The 18,495-nt window shown below is 38.2% G+C and overlaps 2 protein-coding genes across 3 annotated transcripts in view; one reads left to right on the top strand and one right to left on the bottom strand.

The window, feature by feature from the left end:
* The first annotated feature begins 699 nt into the window (after nucleotides 1-699).
* Nucleotides 700-6,987, top strand: prkra (protein kinase, interferon-inducible double stranded RNA dependent activator). Its single transcript, XM_023950885.2, has 8 exons — nucleotides 700-957; nucleotides 1,991-2,166; nucleotides 2,670-2,751; nucleotides 2,928-3,003; nucleotides 3,221-3,338; nucleotides 3,417-3,511; nucleotides 3,599-3,761; nucleotides 5,407-6,987. The coding sequence occupies exons 1-8, from the start codon at nucleotides 902-904 to the stop codon at nucleotides 5,562-5,564; spliced, it is 924 nt and encodes a 307-aa protein (XP_023806653.1). The 5' UTR covers nucleotides 700-901; the 3' UTR covers nucleotides 5,565-6,987.
* A 2,724-nt stretch (nucleotides 6,988-9,711) lies between these two features.
* osbpl6 (oxysterol binding protein-like 6) overlaps nucleotides 9,712-18,495 on the bottom strand; it is a 51,067-nt gene continuing 42,283 nt past the window's right edge. For both annotated transcript variants that reach the window (XM_004081932.5, XM_023950705.2), the window contains 9 exons: nucleotides 18,166-18,419; nucleotides 17,693-17,830; nucleotides 15,421-15,484; nucleotides 15,170-15,248; nucleotides 13,980-14,124; nucleotides 13,729-13,873; nucleotides 13,504-13,630; nucleotides 13,300-13,422; nucleotides 9,712-12,133 (listed from right to left, as the gene is read on the bottom strand). In XM_004081932.5, coding sequence (XP_004081980.1) covers nucleotides 12,022-12,133; nucleotides 13,300-13,422; nucleotides 13,504-13,630; nucleotides 13,729-13,873; nucleotides 13,980-14,124; nucleotides 15,170-15,248; nucleotides 15,421-15,484; nucleotides 17,693-17,830; nucleotides 18,166-18,419 — 1,187 coding nt within the window. In that variant the 3' untranslated portion in view covers nucleotides 9,712-12,021. The remainder of the gene's footprint in view (nucleotides 12,134-13,299; nucleotides 13,423-13,503; nucleotides 13,631-13,728; nucleotides 13,874-13,979; nucleotides 14,125-15,169; nucleotides 15,249-15,420; nucleotides 15,485-17,692; nucleotides 17,831-18,165; nucleotides 18,420-18,495) is intronic.

Genomic DNA, 18,495 nt, shown 5'->3' with positions numbered 1-18,495 from the left:
AATGCAAATTTTCTAGTGTAGTTAAAACTATATTAGGCATCCTAATCTAGTTAAAACTAGACAGGTAAAGCTGGTTAAAACCCAAGACTCTGTTCTCAGACTCTATGTAACATTTGGAATCCTATTACCAAACAACAAAAAAAAGACTTTCTTGTAATTAAATCTTCTGCCTTGCTAAATCTATTATAGTCTGCATAAAAAAAAGAGTGCTGAAAAGAAAATTCATTTTCTATACATTTTTGGTTAAGCGTTAGAACATGTCAACACACTTATGTGTGAAAAAATGTACAACACATCAAAAGAATTCGAAATAAATGGGATTTGAAGTATATGGGAAAATAAATAACATTTTGTAATCTGGTTGACCATTAAACCCCTCATAACGAGATTTGTTTTTTTTCTTCTTTTAATTCTTTAACAGTTTGAATAAGTTATTCAAGATACAATTCTGCCGATTATTACCTTAAAAAAGCCTTGTATTGCTAAATTTGTGCTTATTTTATTTATTTATTTATGTACAATATCTGTTCTGTGTTTATTCTATCGGGATGAAATTACGTTTTTTTTCCTTCTATGTTCTGTCCAGAGGTTCTGTTATGTTCAATCAATAGTTTTTTATTTTTAATTTTTAAAAGGTTTCACCACTAGAGGGCACTAACATGTTTTTGTTGTTTAGGATTATTGACCCATCGTTGACCCGGATGTTGATGTCGGACTTTTCTTTTTGTCTTCCGGCGACGCTCTAACTGTAGGGAGTGAAAGGGAAAGGGAATGAAAACATTATTCCCTTATGTTTTAGCCAACTGCGATCAAATGTCCTGGTTCTACATCAAACCATCGTGTTGGAGTTTTAGTTAAGGGTAAAACAATAAGTATCCGGGTGTCAGTCTGACCTTTCAAAATGTCTCAGGAAGGATATCAGACACCAGCCATGATGACTGCTACCGCTGAACCGAGGTTGGTGCTTTGTTATTACCAGTTTATAGATGTTTTTTGTTGTTGTTACAACCCAATGAAAACTGCATTTATATTGTTTACAACACTGCAGTTATGTACGATGGGTTTTTGCTAAAAAAAAAACGGTTCTGGAAAGATTCTTTTCGTTGATTCTTTGGGGTTTTGTGTGCTCTAAATTAAAGTTGGAATAATAAGAGTAAGGGTAAGAGTTCAAATCTCTTTACATGACTTTAGGGGTTTTTAAATAGCCAAATGAGTCATTTAGGCTTGATTTATAGCGTCTGTTTGCCGAAAGGAGAATTGCAAAAAACAAACAAAACAAACAACAACAAAAAACCCACGAGTTTTGTTATATGGTCACATAGGCGGGAGTCATTAAGCCTAGCAATTGGCAGGTTTAAAAAGAATTACGGTAACTCTAACTAGGAATCAATTTTCTTGGGGTGTGCTTTCAAAAGACTCAGCATGTTTATTTATTTATTTTTAAATATATAAAATTGCGGTATTTTCTATTGAAGTGAGATTCATGAAGATCCAGCACATCACGGTCCTGAATGTGCTGGATGATCATGAAGTGAGACGGCGCCGGGCTCTCAACCACAAATAAGCTCTTTTTCCAATTGCATTTTTTCATCTGCTCCTGATTCACAACGACTTGTATAAAGAAATACTCAGAAATACAAATGTAAGCTTAATTTTCTTTATATTTGTCCTCCATCATCAGAAAAATCCCATAAGAACATGTTAAAAATACCAAAAACACAAATGTTTTGAAGTGGGTCTTTAACAGTTGCTGCATTCAGTCCAACTTTGGAGACATCATCATTGATGCAAATGTGCATCAAATCACTTCGATGCTAAAACAGAAGTGATTTGTTTTATAGCTGGAAATAAATGTAGTCCTCAAGGGGTTAAGTTGGTCATTTATTCTGTTGAAATGTTTTTCTGCTGTCATACTGAACGCCTAAATTTTTATCTTGGGGATTCAGTTTCTATTCTTCTTTAATATTTTGGTGTACTTGTTTTTCACCAGCCTAAACCCAGTTGAACCTCTGTGGAATAACCCTGGGAAGACTCCAATTCAAATCCTGCATGAGTATGGGATCAAAAGTGGGAACCATCCCATGTTCATGATGGAGAAGGCTGAAGGCCAGGCTCACCAGCCCAGCTTTGTCTTCAGCGTGACAGTCGGTGACGTCACATGCGTAGGTATGCTAAAGTGTCATGGTCTGGGTCGGCTCTGCTTTAAATCTGTGCAGGAAATAACGAGATCAAGATTATATCTCATACAGCAACATGAGTTCTGTAGTGTTGGAAATCTTAATCACAGTCACAGATTATCAGCCTTCCAACAGCCCAATGACCAAAAACACACGGTCAAAAAATTACTTCACTGTTCTGAAGTGACCCACTTTGAGTCCTGATCTGAATCCTTTGAATGTGTGTGAAAAGAGCTGAAACACGTCGTCTGGGGACGGCGAGAGCTGTTTGTTCACAAGCTCTGCAAACAACAATTCTGGTCACATCTGCTTTTTAGTCAAATAGTTTTCAGAGAAAAAATATACCGTACTTTAAAAACGCTTGTTTTTATTTCAAATAAGCAATATAGGGGTACATATAAAATGCACTTGTTCATAAAATGCTGCTTATTAGGATGTTGCGTGCAGAGATAAATCTGGAGAATAAAGTGGATTGATATGTTTTTATTTCAGGCCAGGGTCCCAGTAAAAAAGCTGCGAAGCACCAAGCTGCAGAGGCTGCTCTGAATATTCTGTACACAGACGCTGGAGCTGGGTAAGTAGACCTGAACTGGTGAGCCGGCGCATATTTGGGTTCTTGCTTGTCCAAAATAATCTCCTTTAAGTTTTCCTTGTTTGCTTTAGCCAAATATACAAGTAGTTTTAGACATTCTTTATACAGAAATGTGACTCATTTTAAGTGATGATTGATGAATCTTTGATGCTCGACAGACATGTTGCTGCGACGGGTCTAAGCAACGCCGCCGAAACAAACAACCATCTTCCTAATTCTGTAGGACTACTCCAGGTACTCAGTCTCTTTTTGCTTTTGTCCTTTTTTATTGTAGAACATTTGATCAGGTTTTTTGAGCCTTAAAATAATTGCAATTATGAACATTCATAATGATAAACCTACAGAAGAGTTTTTACTAATCCCATTTAGAAATATCAATGAATTTCTTAAAAACTCAATCATTTTTTTTGTATGCGTTGAAATCCTCTCTCCTCCTCTTTGTTTCATGCAGGAGTTGGCGTTGCAGAGAGGTTGGCGTCTCCCTGAGTACACAGTTTTACGGGAGACCGGCCCCCCACACATCAGAGAGTTTACAGTCACCTGCAGACTGGAGTCTTTATCAGAAAAAGGTATGAGCATTTACAAAAGAAAAAATCCTTGCGTGTTTCAGTTTTTTCTTTCTCCTAAAGTTGTGTTTTGTGTTGCAGCTGCAGGGAATTCCAAAAAGGCAGCAAAGAAGGCTGCCGCAGAGAAAATGATGGCAAAGCTTCAGAGTTTGTCAGGATGTTCAGAAGTCACATGGGTCAGTGGAGACTCCGTCCTCTGCAGAAACATCTCTGCACCGCTTTTCAGGAAACGTTTCTTTCTCCACTGTCTTTTGATTTCCTAGAATCCAAAGCCGAGCGTCCGATTTGACACCATAAGAAGCTCCACGGCAGAGAAGATAAACCTGCTGAGGAGAAACCCACTGAGCATTCCCAACATGGATTATATTCAGTTGATGTTGGAGCTTTCCTTGGAGCAAGGCTTTGAAGTCACATACTTTGATATTGGTGAGTATATATCTACATGCCCCCTTTACCCCAACCTGCTAGCCTTTACTTTTACCTCCTTTTAATAAGTATCTGTTGGAATTAGCACTTATTACTTGATTGGGACAAAGGACACATTTTTACATTTTGAAGGGGCCACAAAGAGGGGGGGGGGTATGCACTGCTTGTGGTCACTTTAACACAAGAAGTAATTAGAAACACACAGAATACATGTGAAGTTTCTATAAATCAAGCTTTGTTGAAACTTTTCTCTAAGCAGTAAGAGTTTGTGAAAAATAAACTGCATCCACTGCTGTTCTAGTCATCCTTTAGGATGGTAAAAACTCTTATGAAGTGTCTCGATGAATTCAAGAAATTGAAGCAATTTCAAATTGAATTGGGGAAATGCTTAAGCCAGTGTTTTTCAACCTTTTCTGAGCCACGGCACACTTTAAGCTTAAAAAAAATCCCGCGGCACACCAGCATCCAAAAATGAAAAAAAAAAGGAGAAACTCATAGTCTGTATTGATCTACAGCCCCTCCACAATCTCACATGCATTTTTGTGATAATTATTGCAGAAAAAGCTGGAAGCTGCAGCTGTTTTTCTAAAAGATGCAATAAAAGTTAAGTTAGAAGATTTAAAAAAAGTTTGAAGTGTGTTCGTTGTTTTCAAGACGTTTAACAACAGAACTCCTTTTACGCTGTCACTCTCACAATCCAATGCATCATGGGAGATGTAGTGCATAAAAACGGCCGGCGGAGATCGCTTTTCGGAGCTGCATGGTTTTGTTCACTTGTTCCACGGTCTGATACTGGATTCTGTGGAAAGCTACACCGCTAAAGACGAGCTTTAGCTGCTATTTTTGTTAGAACTGAGCGACTTTACGAGCTAAATCGGGACAAGGAAGTGAAGACTTTAACCACTTCTGATTGGTCAGACTGATGACATGTGATTAAGCCTTCAAGAATGATTGGTGGAGACAGTCAAAGGGACGGGACTTTTCCTAAATACAACCGGAGCTGCAGCTGAATCGCGCTGCCGTCATTCTTATCAAAATGTCTTTAATAAAATAAAATAAACGCAAAGAAAAAGTATTTTACGATCTTTTATATTCCTAACTCCTCAGTGTTTTATCAGGGCCTGTTTGGATGAACAGAGAGCTGAAATCCTGGAGATGGGAAATGTTTTTAGATCAGTTAATGAGGGCAATTTCACACGGCACACTTGACCATCTCCCACGGCACACTAGTGTGCCGCGGCACACTGGTTGAAAAACACTGGCTTAAGCAACAATTCTGTAGAATTCTGCCCCCTTGTGGTCATCTTGTCTTAAAATGGACCGACAATTTCCGGCGTTCTATCTGTTTATGGGTGAAACATAAGTCGATTTTTTTAAGGGATTAGTTTAAGCAAATGTCAATTTTGACTCTTAGACCATTTTGGGGGGGGGGATAAAAAAACAAATTAGTTAAAAACACATTAAAAAATCTTTTAGAATATGACTTATTATTTACCAGAGACTCACACAATTTCCGACTGAAACATGTCACTTATTTAAAAACTATTGAGCCTCATTTTATAGAAACCCTGTTTCACTAACATGGGTCAGATTTATATTTTCATTCAGAGACAGTGAAGGACTCACGATAACCTGCTGCTTGCAGACGAACTGACGGTGAACGGGCAGTACCAGTGCCTGGCGGAGCTGTCCACCTCCCCGGTGACCGTGTGCCACGGCACCGGCATCTCCTGCAGCAACGCACACAACGACGCAGCTCACAGCGCACTCCAGTACATCAAGATCATGGTTTCCAGCAAATAAGCCCCTCCGGAATCCACAGTTTCTCCTCCCAACTTGTCAACATTTCACAGTGAGATTATGATCTTCATCTATATTTTTGTACTCCATCATCACAGTGCAGCTCCATGAAGATTTCTATGTCAGGTTAAAACTGATCAGAAAGCCAACTAGCCAAATAGTCTGCGTCGCACCACCGCTGCAGTCAAGATTCGGGGATATATATTTGCTGATCTTTCCGATGGGTTGAATAAAGCATCAGTTCAGAGAGAAAGTTCATCTCTTACCGCTTGTTTTTGTCCAAATGATGAAGTAAAAGGTTGTTTTAAAGAAGCCAGCGCAGTGATACAAAACATTTAGGCTAGGTGACCGGAACTTCTTTTTTTACCTTGCGGTTATCAGGTTTTAACGCACACCCAGCAGCCAATCAGAATTGAGTATTCACCCGGACCATGGTATAACAAATATTCCCGCAAAATAACCCAAAGAGTGTAAATTTGATGTCCCTTTTTCAGTTTTCAGCTGTTTTAATGCTTACATACGTATATCCAGTGCTTGTGTGAAAATACAAAATCCCTGTCACGGAATATACTCTAATCCATGCGACTTTAAAAAGTATTTAATTTTACAAAAAAACTAAAACTTTAATAAAGGAGCCACTTAATCCAGGTGAAAAAAATCCCTCTTGTTATATCATGAATTAACTGCATCTAATCACCTCTCGAGCTGCAGAATTTTTAAATAAACTTAAAAAAGGAAAAAAATTGCTGTGCATCCATCTGGGCAGCCTTACTGACCAAAATAACCCAGAGACAATCCAGAACAACTGAAGGCTTCACTTGACTCAACTGATTCAAGATAAACTGGGTAAACTGGTGCAAAAAGATGGAGGCGATTCAGGAGAAAGAATGTAGAAGGAATAGTCCAAACAAAACAAAAAGATACATTTACATATGTCATCTTTAAAAATTTTGGACATCAGATTTACACAAAGTTGGACTTTTTCATCGTATTTGGACAAAAATGCTACCTTTTTGATCAAAGAATTTACAACATCCAGACACGGAGGTGGGAGTGTGATGTTTGAAATGTGAGTCAGAATGCAGGAACCTAAACATGATTTTTTTTTTTTTTACTCCACATGCTTTATATTGTCCATTTTATGTGAGATTTATCTAACTTTTTTTATTGATTTCATAAAGACATTTTTGTTTATGTTTTACATTATTTCTATTTTCCAGCACCCCCCCCCCCCCCACATACACACACACAAACCTCTGTCTTTTATTCTCCTCCAGTGTTGAGTTCCTCTTTGCAGTGCTTTTTATAATGCACACATATACAGTGTGATGTATTTATCAAGCTTTCTCCTGTGTGAGTTGAACAGCACAGAGTTACCGCTTCAATATTGATGACAAAGCCTAAAAATAAAGCCAATTACTTGTGATGAATGTGTCCTGTTGTCTGTTGATGGTCACTCTGAAGGCTGCAGTGAGGCTGCAGCTTCTCTCTGAGGAGCCATCACTGCACGCTTTGCAAACGTACTTCATTTCTGATATGAAAGGTTTGTAGCTGTTAGAGAAAAAAGGGCCAAAAATCAACAAAAAAAAAAAGGAATTGCCTGATTCATGCAGTTTCTTAAGAGATCATAACTTGTTAAATTAGTTTAAATTAGGGGACTATATCCCAGTTATTTATATAGATGTTTTTTTCCCCCAATCCTTACAAAAATAGTTGCTACATTAAAATAGAGTTCGATAGGGAAAATACTTATTTGAGAAAGTTTTACAATTATTTTAAAATGTCTTTTTTGTGTGCAAAGTTTTGCATTTATTCATTATATTTAAGCTGTCTGGTATTAGAGTGTTTGGCCTTGATACAGTTGTTGGTTTAAAAAGACAAATTACAATGTTGCTTTGTTTTTTTCTTCAAAATTTAGATTCACAAGGGTATTTGTGGCTTTTAACATATATAAGTCCATGAAAGGTTTAAGCAATAAACACTTCTGCCTTTCAGTCCACCTTCAAAATATTTAGAGGTAGAAAATCATTCTCAAACCCAAGCAACCCAGCAACCTAGGGCCCTTTTTTTCTCTTGGCACACAGGGGTGTAAAAACAATAAGAACTTGATCTGTCCTCTGTATCTTTCGAATTTGAAAAAAAAAATCGGGTTTGATATTTATGAAGTTTTGACTTTCGTTTTTTGAAAACTGACCAAGAAAAGTCAGATTAAACCCAGACTTTCTTCCTGTTCTGCCAAATGTCAATATGAAATATAAACATGTTTTAAAATAAATACTACAGCCGACCACCACTCTATTTACTGGTGCTAAAACTAACGAATAGTGTGATGTCCTTTTGTGGAAAACGTGTATTACTATAATTAGCAAACTAATGAAAAAAAAAAAGTATTTTAATTTTAGATGCAATAAAAGGACCAAGACAGAATTAACTTCCATTAAGTTACTCAGGCCCTGTTTCATTATGTAACAAAGAATGAATAAGCCAAAAGCATACGCTTATTTTTTCATGTTAATGATTGTGAAGTTCTTAGAAATATTGGTGGTATTTTGATCTGACGTAGTCAGTCCTATTGCTGTAGGCATGACAGACTATAAATGCAGCACTTTTTGTTTCAAGAAAACAAAGTTGCAATACTATGTCAACTTTGGCCTGTTTTCCTTGTGCAATATTGTTATGAAAGTACTTTTTGAGTTAATGAAAAAATATAGGTTTTAAGAAGCTATTTGACCTGCTGTTAGTGAATTACAGTACATAAAATTTCAGATATAATAGAAAGGTTTTTGTATTTCTTTGTGTTAGAGTTGGCAGTATAGTAGCTGTTAAGTTGTTAAGGAGAGAATTTTGAATAGGCACTTCATGTCATAAACATTGCAGACCACTGATCTAGACGTATGTCATATAGCATAAACATTAAGGTAGCTTTCATAATAATTGACCCTCCTCTGACTCTTCCAATAGGTGTTCAGTATGTAAAATCACAGGCCTGACATTTCATTTCCTTCAGGATTAATAAATCTTCTTCTTCTTCGTCAAACTTTCAGCTTCTATGGAAAATTCCAGCTTGTGTTTTTTGAGTCTGTGCATTTTTATAGTTTTTGAAATATTAGACCAATTTAAATCAAATATGAAAAGTATTAACCCTTGTGCTCTCCTAGGCACTTTAACATTGGGCGTTGGGTCATCTAGACCCACTAGACAGTGCTCTGAACCTTTTTTCTTCAATGATTTGTGAACCTCACTGGTGTCCATGGATTACATGACAGCCTGTTCACCTTTATCCAACTTTGTCATGGTAGGGAGAACATGTCAATGTAAGGGTGGGGTCATAGGATAGCTCAAGGGTTAAATGCTTAAATTTTAGTTTTTTTAGAGAGAAAAAATAATTTCAGCTAAAAAGATCAAGCTTTCAGCTTGTGAAATTTCTACTTAAGGTACAAAACTCATTAGATACATTTTTTTAAAGGAAAAAGTATAAATGTTTTTATCATTGTCAACCATTGCTGAGTTTTTGGCTCTTCAAGTCAAATCTTTTTAAAAGCATGACGACTGCTGCACCCTCAATGTAAGAAGGAGCCGTACTGCAGTCATACAAAACACATCTCTAATTTTTTATAGATTCTTAATTGTTGTATCATTTTATGTTATTTCCTTCCCCTTGATGCTTGATCCTTTGAGTTGTTGTGACAATTGAAATTTCCCACACCGGGATAAATAAAGCTCATCTTATATTATCGTATAAAATGTTGTTAGTTAAATTTTAGGCAATGATCCAAGAGTTTTGTTTTTTAAATAATGGCTTAAATATTAGGTTTATTTTTTATTTAGGTTTTGTTTTGTTTTAATCAAACTTTCTGTGTCAAAATCCTTGAGCCAATTTAGCAATAAATAATGTAATATTAATGTTTTATTATTTCAGTGTTCGATATTTTCTTTAGGGCTAAATTAAAAATCAGCATTTATAGCTTCAGTTCTTTGTGTTCACATCAACATTTTATGCAGGAAATATAGTTTTTCTAGTTGTTAAGAAATGACATTTGTAAAGAGGGATCAACAATCTGGGATGTTTCTTTCTTTCTAATGTTCATCAAGCAGCTTTTGGCCACATTTGTTGTTAGCACTTGAACATAGAAACCACTCGGACTCCTCCCCAGTTTTGCTCTTTTATTAGAACAAGCACTATGCAGCAGCAGTGTACCGTGTTCATGGAAAGATATGTTCTTTGTTAAAATTGCACTTTAGGGGGGACCCATCGGGAAACCAAGGAAACTCAGCTGACATAGTGCTTCAGTCCAAACAAAAAGTCTCCAATTTTTACAAAACAAAACCATTTTTTTCCCATAAGGCTTTGCAAACATTCATTGGCAAGCTAAGTTGTCTAAACATGCAGGTGGAATGATGGCTGAAGAGAGCGTGAGGTTTTCTTTTCCCTCCACTACATTTTGACTTTATGTTACTGACACTAAGCAAAGCACAGCCTCTTCCCTCGGTGTCCAGCTGCGATGGTTTAGTCACCTCTTCAACTCTGCAAGCAGGTTAATAATAATAATAATAATAAACTTTCAACCTGTCCATGAATCTTCAATCATCGTGCCTGCAGGTGAGGAGGGTGTGGAGTTGATCATTTTTGTGTGGGGTTCCCTTCAGTTGTGTGTTGGTGAGGCATTTTTAAATGCATTAAGGCACAGCGATTGAAACTGAAGAGTTGGAGCGTTGGTTAGCTGCTAAATTAAAAATTCATGTGCACAAGAATTTTAGGAAATGAACATGGTTGAAGATGCAAAGAAGCAGTAACTTTTTGGTTTACAGTACTGTATGAAAACACAAGATAAATCTGCTTCACACAGTATCTTTTTTTTTGTCCTTCAGCGTCCTGACCCTGCAGAACATAAAAAATGACCTTTTTTTAACTTTTTTTATTTTAACTTACTCTGAAAAACATTAAAGCTTGACTGCTTTGCAATAAATATAGACATTTTCAAACAGCTACCTGGTGATTTGCAAAGGTTGATGAGTGGAAAATCTTGTGGAGTGATTCATGGACAAATTCTTCTGCCATTTAAAGGTGACCAGTAGGGGGCTCCAGTGAGTCAGAAAGGAGACAATGACATAATTTTAATAAATAATGAGATGGAGGATAAAATAAATAAAACTTTGACAGAATAATGTACATTTACTTTTTTAGGATTCTTTTAAGAAAATGTTACTCTAAAAATCTTTTTTTCTTAAATAAACAAATCAGATGGATGTACTTCAGATTATTGCACTGAACATTTTTTGAGGGGCTGTCATTAAATAAGTGCATTTAGACATAAAAGATCTTCACAAATAAATGTTTTGGTTCTATATTTCCTGTGTTTATTTTTTTAACACTTTAGAAGATTTTCTAGAATTTTGAATTGTCATTTTAAAAATTTCTATAAGGCGAAACTTAGGAACGTTACTTAAAGCAACAATATATATACAACCATTGTTTTCCACTCAGTATCAAGAGGTTGGATTGGGAGGGTTAAATCCCCAAATGGTTCTTGGGCGAGGCGGTCAGCACCTCACCGCTTCCCCAGTTGAGAGGTCAACTGTTTAGAACAAATTTCTAATAACTAAAGGGGCTTTAACTTTAACTTCTTTGACTTAAACACGTCTATTCTTTGTATTTTTGCTGTTTTTTCCACCAATAACTACAAACAGAAGGTGGCGTCTCTGTAACCATGTGACTCAAAGGAGATGGTTGAGGTTGGATATTGGACGGGTTTGGATGGCATAATGGCAGATCTGTGCATTGAGTTTCAATGCGTTCACCTTCTGCCGCATGTTTACTCCAGCCGCTGGCTGAAAATGAATCATTAAAAATGCCGTCTGTGTTTCTGATGCTGCAGTTAACTTCGAATGAGTTGTTCCCCAGCTGAGGAAAACTTCAACTCACAGATTCAACAGTATTAAAAAGCAAAAATAAATAAAATCTGCCAGTTCACGTAATGCTCTCTTTCGCTTAAGTCCAGATATTTTATAAAAATACCTCTTCTTTACTACAGTTTCTGATGATACAGTAAATAACGGCAGGTGCCAGTGAAAGCTTCTCTCTAAACATGCAGGATATTGTAGGAAATTAAAACTTCAAGGGCTAGTCTAACCAATCTGCTGCTGAAAATCCAATGGCTTCAACTAAAAGGCGCCTAATGCTGCGGCTTGTACAGGTGTCTTTTTAAGGCAAGGACAAGCTCGAAGGTCAAAAGAGCCGAGGAAACATCTACATGGGAGTGGTTCCACCGTTGCCCCGTCAACGCAGCTTTAGAAGTTACGATGATTCTGCCTCTACAACCTCAGCCGGGTCGCTAAACCCCCCCCCCCCCCGGCTGCTCAGTCTGTCGTATCCATGCACGCGGACGTTTCTGGCAGGTGATCCTTCCGACCCTTTGTTGTGCATAGGTGATGCTCCTCTGCCGCGATGGAGATCCGCGTGCTACCACAGGTTCGCAGTGGGTTCCATGTTGATGAAGCCGGGGTTTTTGCGGAGCTCCCAGTAGGTGTTGTTGGAGACCCATCTTTCCCTGTGATTGGTGTCCATCACTTTCCTAGGGATGCGCAAAAATACCAGCATTTTTAGGAGCGCTTGAAGGGAAACAAATCTCGTTTTGGTAATATAAATCCTGCCAAGTTTGACACTGAAACCTACATTTAATGCAGCATAAACTGTAGAGATGCAACAAACCCCTTTCCCCAGGATTCAGTTCAAACCTCACTTTTTGGGTTTTGCTTTGGTTCTAAATACGATTTGTGTATTACAAAATGACAACAACAAAAATTATAATTCTGAAAAATAATTTATCAAGTTGCTAATAAGTAAGTAAGAATGACAAAAAACCTTCCAGTTGGCTTATACCAAGTCTGGTGTAGTGTGATAAAAATAAAAATAAAAGATCCCTCCTAAAATAAGTCAAATTGTTTGCCACTTTCAACGTAAACATACTATTATGCAGTAGAGATGCACTTTTCTCATGATTTTCTTCGATGGTGGTTTCAAATGAGAATTGTGGCATCCTTAATAAACTGTAAAAGCCATTCTTCAAATCTGATTTTCATATTTCCAGATTGCCATGGTAACATACACTGTGGCAGATCCCCGAGCCTGAGTGTGCTTTTAGTAATTACAAAGATCTTTCATCTCTGTTTTGTTTGAATACGGAGCTCGATCAGGAAACGGCCTGCATTTTCCTTTGGTTTTTTTAAAGACCCACTCCCATGAAAATGGTGTTTTTGGTGTTTTTAACACGTTTTTCTGATGATGGAGGACATATATGAGGAAATTAAGCTTAAAAATTGTATTTTGGAGTATTTCTTTCTTCAAATTGTTGTGAATCAGCAGGCAAAAAAATGTCATTTGTGACTTTGAAGCTACAACAGGCGGGCCACAAGCTCCCTACTCTGCTCTAGTCTGATGATGACTAGATCCACGTATGTCTTTATTCTCCTCGTCCGAGCAGGCATCTGAGGCAAATTTCTAATAATCTACTGCCGCTCTGCAGAAACTATGTCCTAGTAAACATAGGTTTTTGATTTTGTCTAAAAACAGCATAATCATAGTTAAAAGACCACTGGAAATGGTTTTAGAATAGATCAGAAGATGATCTTTTGTTTCATTTCTAAAAGTCTTCCTCATATGGCTTTAGAAAAGGAAAAGAAAAGCTCTATTGCGCTGAGTAAAGCCCTGCAACACTACACCTAGCAGCTCTGTCCTTACTTGAAGAAGCGCGGCTCGTGTTTGATGTTGTTCTCCTCGTTCCATTTTCTCCTGATCCTCTGCCCTTCCTCAATGCGCTGCTTCTCGGATGCTGCCATCTCCAAGTTTCCTTCCTCCAAATACCTGAAGCAGCAGAACAGCACAACGTAAGACTGGCATTCAGAATTTACTTCATTTGAAGGCTAATGGGATGTGTGCAGCTGCCTTTGATCGGGTCTGAATCTGGCATCTGTGCGAGGCAGGACATCCTTCAGCTCAGGACAAAGCTCGTTCAGCTCGATGGCGAATCTGGTGAAGCCGTAGTACATTTCATAGTCTGTAGGCATGGAACCTGGCCAGGAGAATCAACACAAAGGATGATCTGCTGAAGCTCAAAAAACTGAATTTTGAGGCATCTTTCAGCATCATAACCGAAGAACTGAAGCCTACCTGGCCTCCAGATGCATTTGGCAGAAGGCGGGACTCCACAGTAAAGGCCCTCGTGCCATTTCCCAAAAAGCCTGTGGATCACTTTTCCCTCTTGATCCATCACAAACCCTTGAACCTCGTTCACATTGGAGCTCCAGTAGTTTCCCTGAAACACAGTTTAGGTCACTGATGCAGATCCCATAGCAGATTAAACAGTAAAATAATGGAGTGGCGGTCTTCCTTCATGTCTCAGTGAGGTAAACGGTTTTCACCTTAACAAAGGTTAGTTTACAGAGGCAGGCGCTGCTCTTTGTGTTTCTGATGGTAATCTCCCCGTAATGTTCAATCCACCGCCGTCCGCTCAGGATGTTGTGTACACAGGTGGTGACTTTATTCCATTCATAGTGATCTCCAAACCTGCAAAACCACAATAACAGCTGAGAAAAGAACGCTCAAAGAGCTTCTTCATCATCTGTTCCATGAGTGCGGGGCTGGGTTAAAAAATGATCATCAAATCCACAAACTTTTAAGGCAATTTATTTATTTTTTCAGGCAGTCTTTTCACTTTTAAAGTAAGAATATATCATTTTATTAATGAAAATGTTTTCTTTAATCTTTAAAATTGGTTTTGATAAATCAGATAAAACTAGTTCAGAATAAAATGTTGACAAATACATTGAAATCTGATCCAATTGTGACGAATTGGAAACTCAAAACTTGTCAATCTAATTAAATGGGATCAATGGTTTGGCAGTGATGCAGCCAAACAGGACTTAGTGATGCATTCTTGAGTCATCTGTTACAAAAATATGGTATTTTTTAGGATTTGTGAAACATTCATGTGATATGATAACAATCTCATCTATTGTTAGGCCATAAAGTTTTTTTTTGCTCATACTCATTTGTCAAAAAACAAATCAATACGTATACCTAAAAATCCTTAAATATTCATTTTATGGGGTTAATAACTAACATTTGCTGCTCATTTACATTTATCGCTCTTTGAGCATTCAGTCCTCGCTGTCGGTTTATGATTAAATCAGCCATTAGAGCTGCGGGATGAAAGCAAATCTCCACATGGCCGAAGCTTGGACCTCCCTTCAGTGTTGGAAGTATGTCACTTCTATAAGGAAGTCAAAGAAAACGTGTTTTAGGCTCTGACAGTGCTTTGAAAACTACTACTTACTTCCAATTCCCCAAGCCTCTGTAATATTTTAATTCAATAATCCGCCTTAATTAGTATGTTTCCTCCATGATATTATTACAACGTTTGCTCATATTAACTGGGTTAAAATTAAAATGTGCACATTTCTGACCCATGTCCACCCATAGGGACAGTTGTGACTAAGGCGTTTAGAAGCAGCATTTGTACCGACTGTAGTCCTTGTCATGTCTGCACGCAAAGAACGGCAGAAAGAAAATGTGGATAATTATCGCACAGGAGAATCAGTAAGGAACTAACCTGGGAATCATGACATTTACAGATCCGATGGGTAAAATCTCCATCGATTTCCCCCAGAACTTGTTTTTCCATCTCACATCTTGACAATGAGAAAACAACAACGTTAGAAATGAAGGACATCTGCTTTATTTCAAATGATATTTATTGCTTGACATAAAAAAATAATCTGCCAGTTAACGGGTTTAGGATGGCGTCCGCTAAGCTGCAGCCCCCGTGAGGGAAGTTTCTTCCTAATTAGAGAGGTGGCCTACCTTGCCAGAAGGTGAAGTTCTTAGACTCACAGTGGCAGGCGGAGATGGGTGGATGGTGACTCACCTGTGAGACAAGATCAGAGGAGAACAGCAGCGCCTGTTACTGCACATCGTACAGACACATTTCTGTATGAGTCTGTTAAAACAGACAAAAGGACCCGACAAAGGCTGAGAGGTTTGCTATGTCATCGTTCAGAAAGAATGAAAAAAAAACTTGTTGATGAACATTCTTTAAGGAGGAGCTACTACTGTCATGTTTAGAGTTTTTTCTAAATAAAGATTAGATTTTCGATGACACTTTCCTTTTTACTTGTTTAGTACAAAGTCAAAAGGTGATGACTTCTTTCAAATGGCAACTTTTTTTTCAGCAGCAATTCTTATCCAGCTGCATCCAGACCACTTGTCTTATTCAAGTTTTTACTTTTATGAAAATGTAATAAAAACAAATGTTTCTTTCCAAGAGAAGTCAAGAAGGTTTTTGGTCTCAGATTTTGTTTAAGGCTGTGTCACAATCATACAATGCTGATTCTGATCTGGAGCCATCCTTACATGTTACCTTAGATGCTACAGGAACCAACTCTAGATGAGTTTTATTGGTCAGTTTGTCCCAAATCCCAGAAAGACTCTGGATGAGGAGTTTCAAGGGCCCATGCCATGCAAAATCAATGTTTTGAGCTTTGAAGTGTATTGCAATGTTCATTCCTCATGAAAAACCCCACTAAAGTGGTATTTTGATCTGTTCACACATTTCTGAGTAATCGTCTAAAAACACAACCCTGCTCTCTGAGGACCAGCCCCTCCCAACCCACGAAAAAGAGCGGATCTCACATTGTGACGTAGATCAGGGATGCACCGCCTCTTCCAGGAAGAGTCTGCACTGCCAGCCCCGCCCCCAGGCTAACACAAACACCCACTTTCCCAGAAACTAGCTGTGATCGACAAAACGCTCTCATTTTATATGCAACATATGTACATGCATCTTTGCAAAAGTTTGTTTTTGTGGATGAAATGCAGACACGCTGTCGAGACTGACTCTAGGTTGACGTAATGAAATGGGGGACAACCACACGGAGCGGTGCCTCAGAGATTGAGTCGTTTTACTTACGGGTAGGAAAATGAGCTGCGAAAAGGACTCATATTTAATCAAAAATCATTGTTTTGTGTGTCAAAGGTAATCATTTATCATAAACGTGGCTATAGTTTACTTTACAAGGCTTAAGAATAGCATGGTATAGACCCTTTGAAGTCAACCCAAATGATCAATTCCATCAATATTCTAAACAGCTGGTTTTAACATGACACTGACATGCAAACCACACTTAATAAAGTGGATATTTTAAATATTATCTTAACATTTGCTGCAGCAGCAGGAATATACATATTTTATTGTTTTTCTAAGGAATATTCTAAACCATAAGGGGACGGATGATGCAATGATGCAGCAAACTCGGTTCTTATTGCAGAGGAAGAACAGAAAACCACATTATTTTCTCTGTGCTGCATCATGTTTGCAGTTAACTAAAATGAGAACCATGAGGACTGTTAATGTGTGCCCAGATCCATCACGAGCGTTTGAGTCAAGATGTGTCCTACAGAAGTTAAAAATCCAGACAATCCAATGGAAACAACTTTGAGTCATGAAACCATCAGAAATAGGGTGAGTTTTCTCTAAAAGCATTTCAAACTGCTTTATTATTATTAATTATAATTATGAAATATAATGATATATGTATTATGACTATTAATCATAATAATAATTATTATATATCATGCTTTTGTAATGATGTTGACCTTTTTCATAAACTTATTTCAGCCAATGCAGTAATTTGTGAAGCAGACAAAACAATGCTGTTCAAAAAGGATTTTTTTTTTGTGACGTAGAAAATACGTTGGGTTGGCCACAACATTCCTGCTCTGCTTAAACAGAGAGCTCTCAGCAGAAACTATGGGTCTTTGAGTTTGGCTAAAAACGGCATAATCATAGTTGAAAGACCACTGGAACACTTTTGTAACACATCAAAAGATGATCGAAGAGGGACTTTAACACTCTAACATATAAATAAAAGAATACAATGTTCTCAGCAAAGTCTGACTTAACCTTCTCCACACTACAAAAATGCTCAAAGATCTGCTTCTATCACCTTTGTCGATGCTCATTCAAACACTTTTTTCTACATTAGCTGTTACTTCTTAATTTTTATCAAAGAGTAAGGATGCACTCTGATTTTTCTACCAACGCACCTTCTCCTAGACCGTGCTTGTGCACACTTACTTGCTCTGAGAAAAAGCAGAACCCCTTGTCCTCTCGGATACATTCGTACGTCTCTCCCAGCAGCGGGTTGAATGGCTTACTTCCTGCTCGGTAGTAAGTGGACGAGTAGCCTGAGACGGCAAAAGCAGCTATGAGGACCTGTCAAGAGAGCCCAAACAACACACAGAGGGGGTGGTCTCATTATTACAGGCTTCGTCTTACACGTACTGTCAGATACAGAAGACACATCTGAGGCTATCAGCTGCTTTATGGCGACGTGCCTTCCAGAGAGGAACTGATGGAGCTGACAGTCACCGAGAGTTCAAACATGAGCCAATTAATGACAGACACAAAAACAAGCCACAATCTAAGCTGGAAGAGATCAGGAATGCTGGGTTCTTTGCCTGCTTTCTGTGCAAAGGCCAGGGTGAAGGGTTATTGAAGCCTGCTCTGATTCCTATTTGTTCTGACATCTAGCTTTCCAGCTTCTTTACCATGCGCTCGAAGGGATCCTCAGTCTCGGCGGCCTTGTCCAGCAGCTCGCTGTACTCAAGCTCCTCACACATGCGCTGCAGGGTGTTCAGGGGCTCGTTGAGCTCCACAGGCATGGACACTTTGGACAAGTCCTTTCCTATGTTGTTTCTTAGGATGTTCCAGAGGTTGATGTTGCTGGTGTCTGGACAGGGAGCTGGCAGGTAGGTACGCCGGCCGTTACGGAAGGAGCTGCCTGCAAAGTCTCCATTGGCAACTAGAAACAAAGTACACATATTTACTACTTTCATAGCATTTAATATGAGATGTTTAAAGAGCCTTTATCATGCAAA

Source organism: Oryzias latipes, chromosome 21 (assembly GCF_053564925.1).
Source record: "Oryzias latipes strain Hd-rR chromosome 21, Olatipes_Hd-rR_3.1".
Taxonomy (NCBI): Eukaryota; Metazoa; Chordata; class Actinopteri; order Beloniformes; family Adrianichthyidae; genus Oryzias; species Oryzias latipes.
This window is presented reverse-complemented; position numbering and strand designations above follow the sequence as displayed.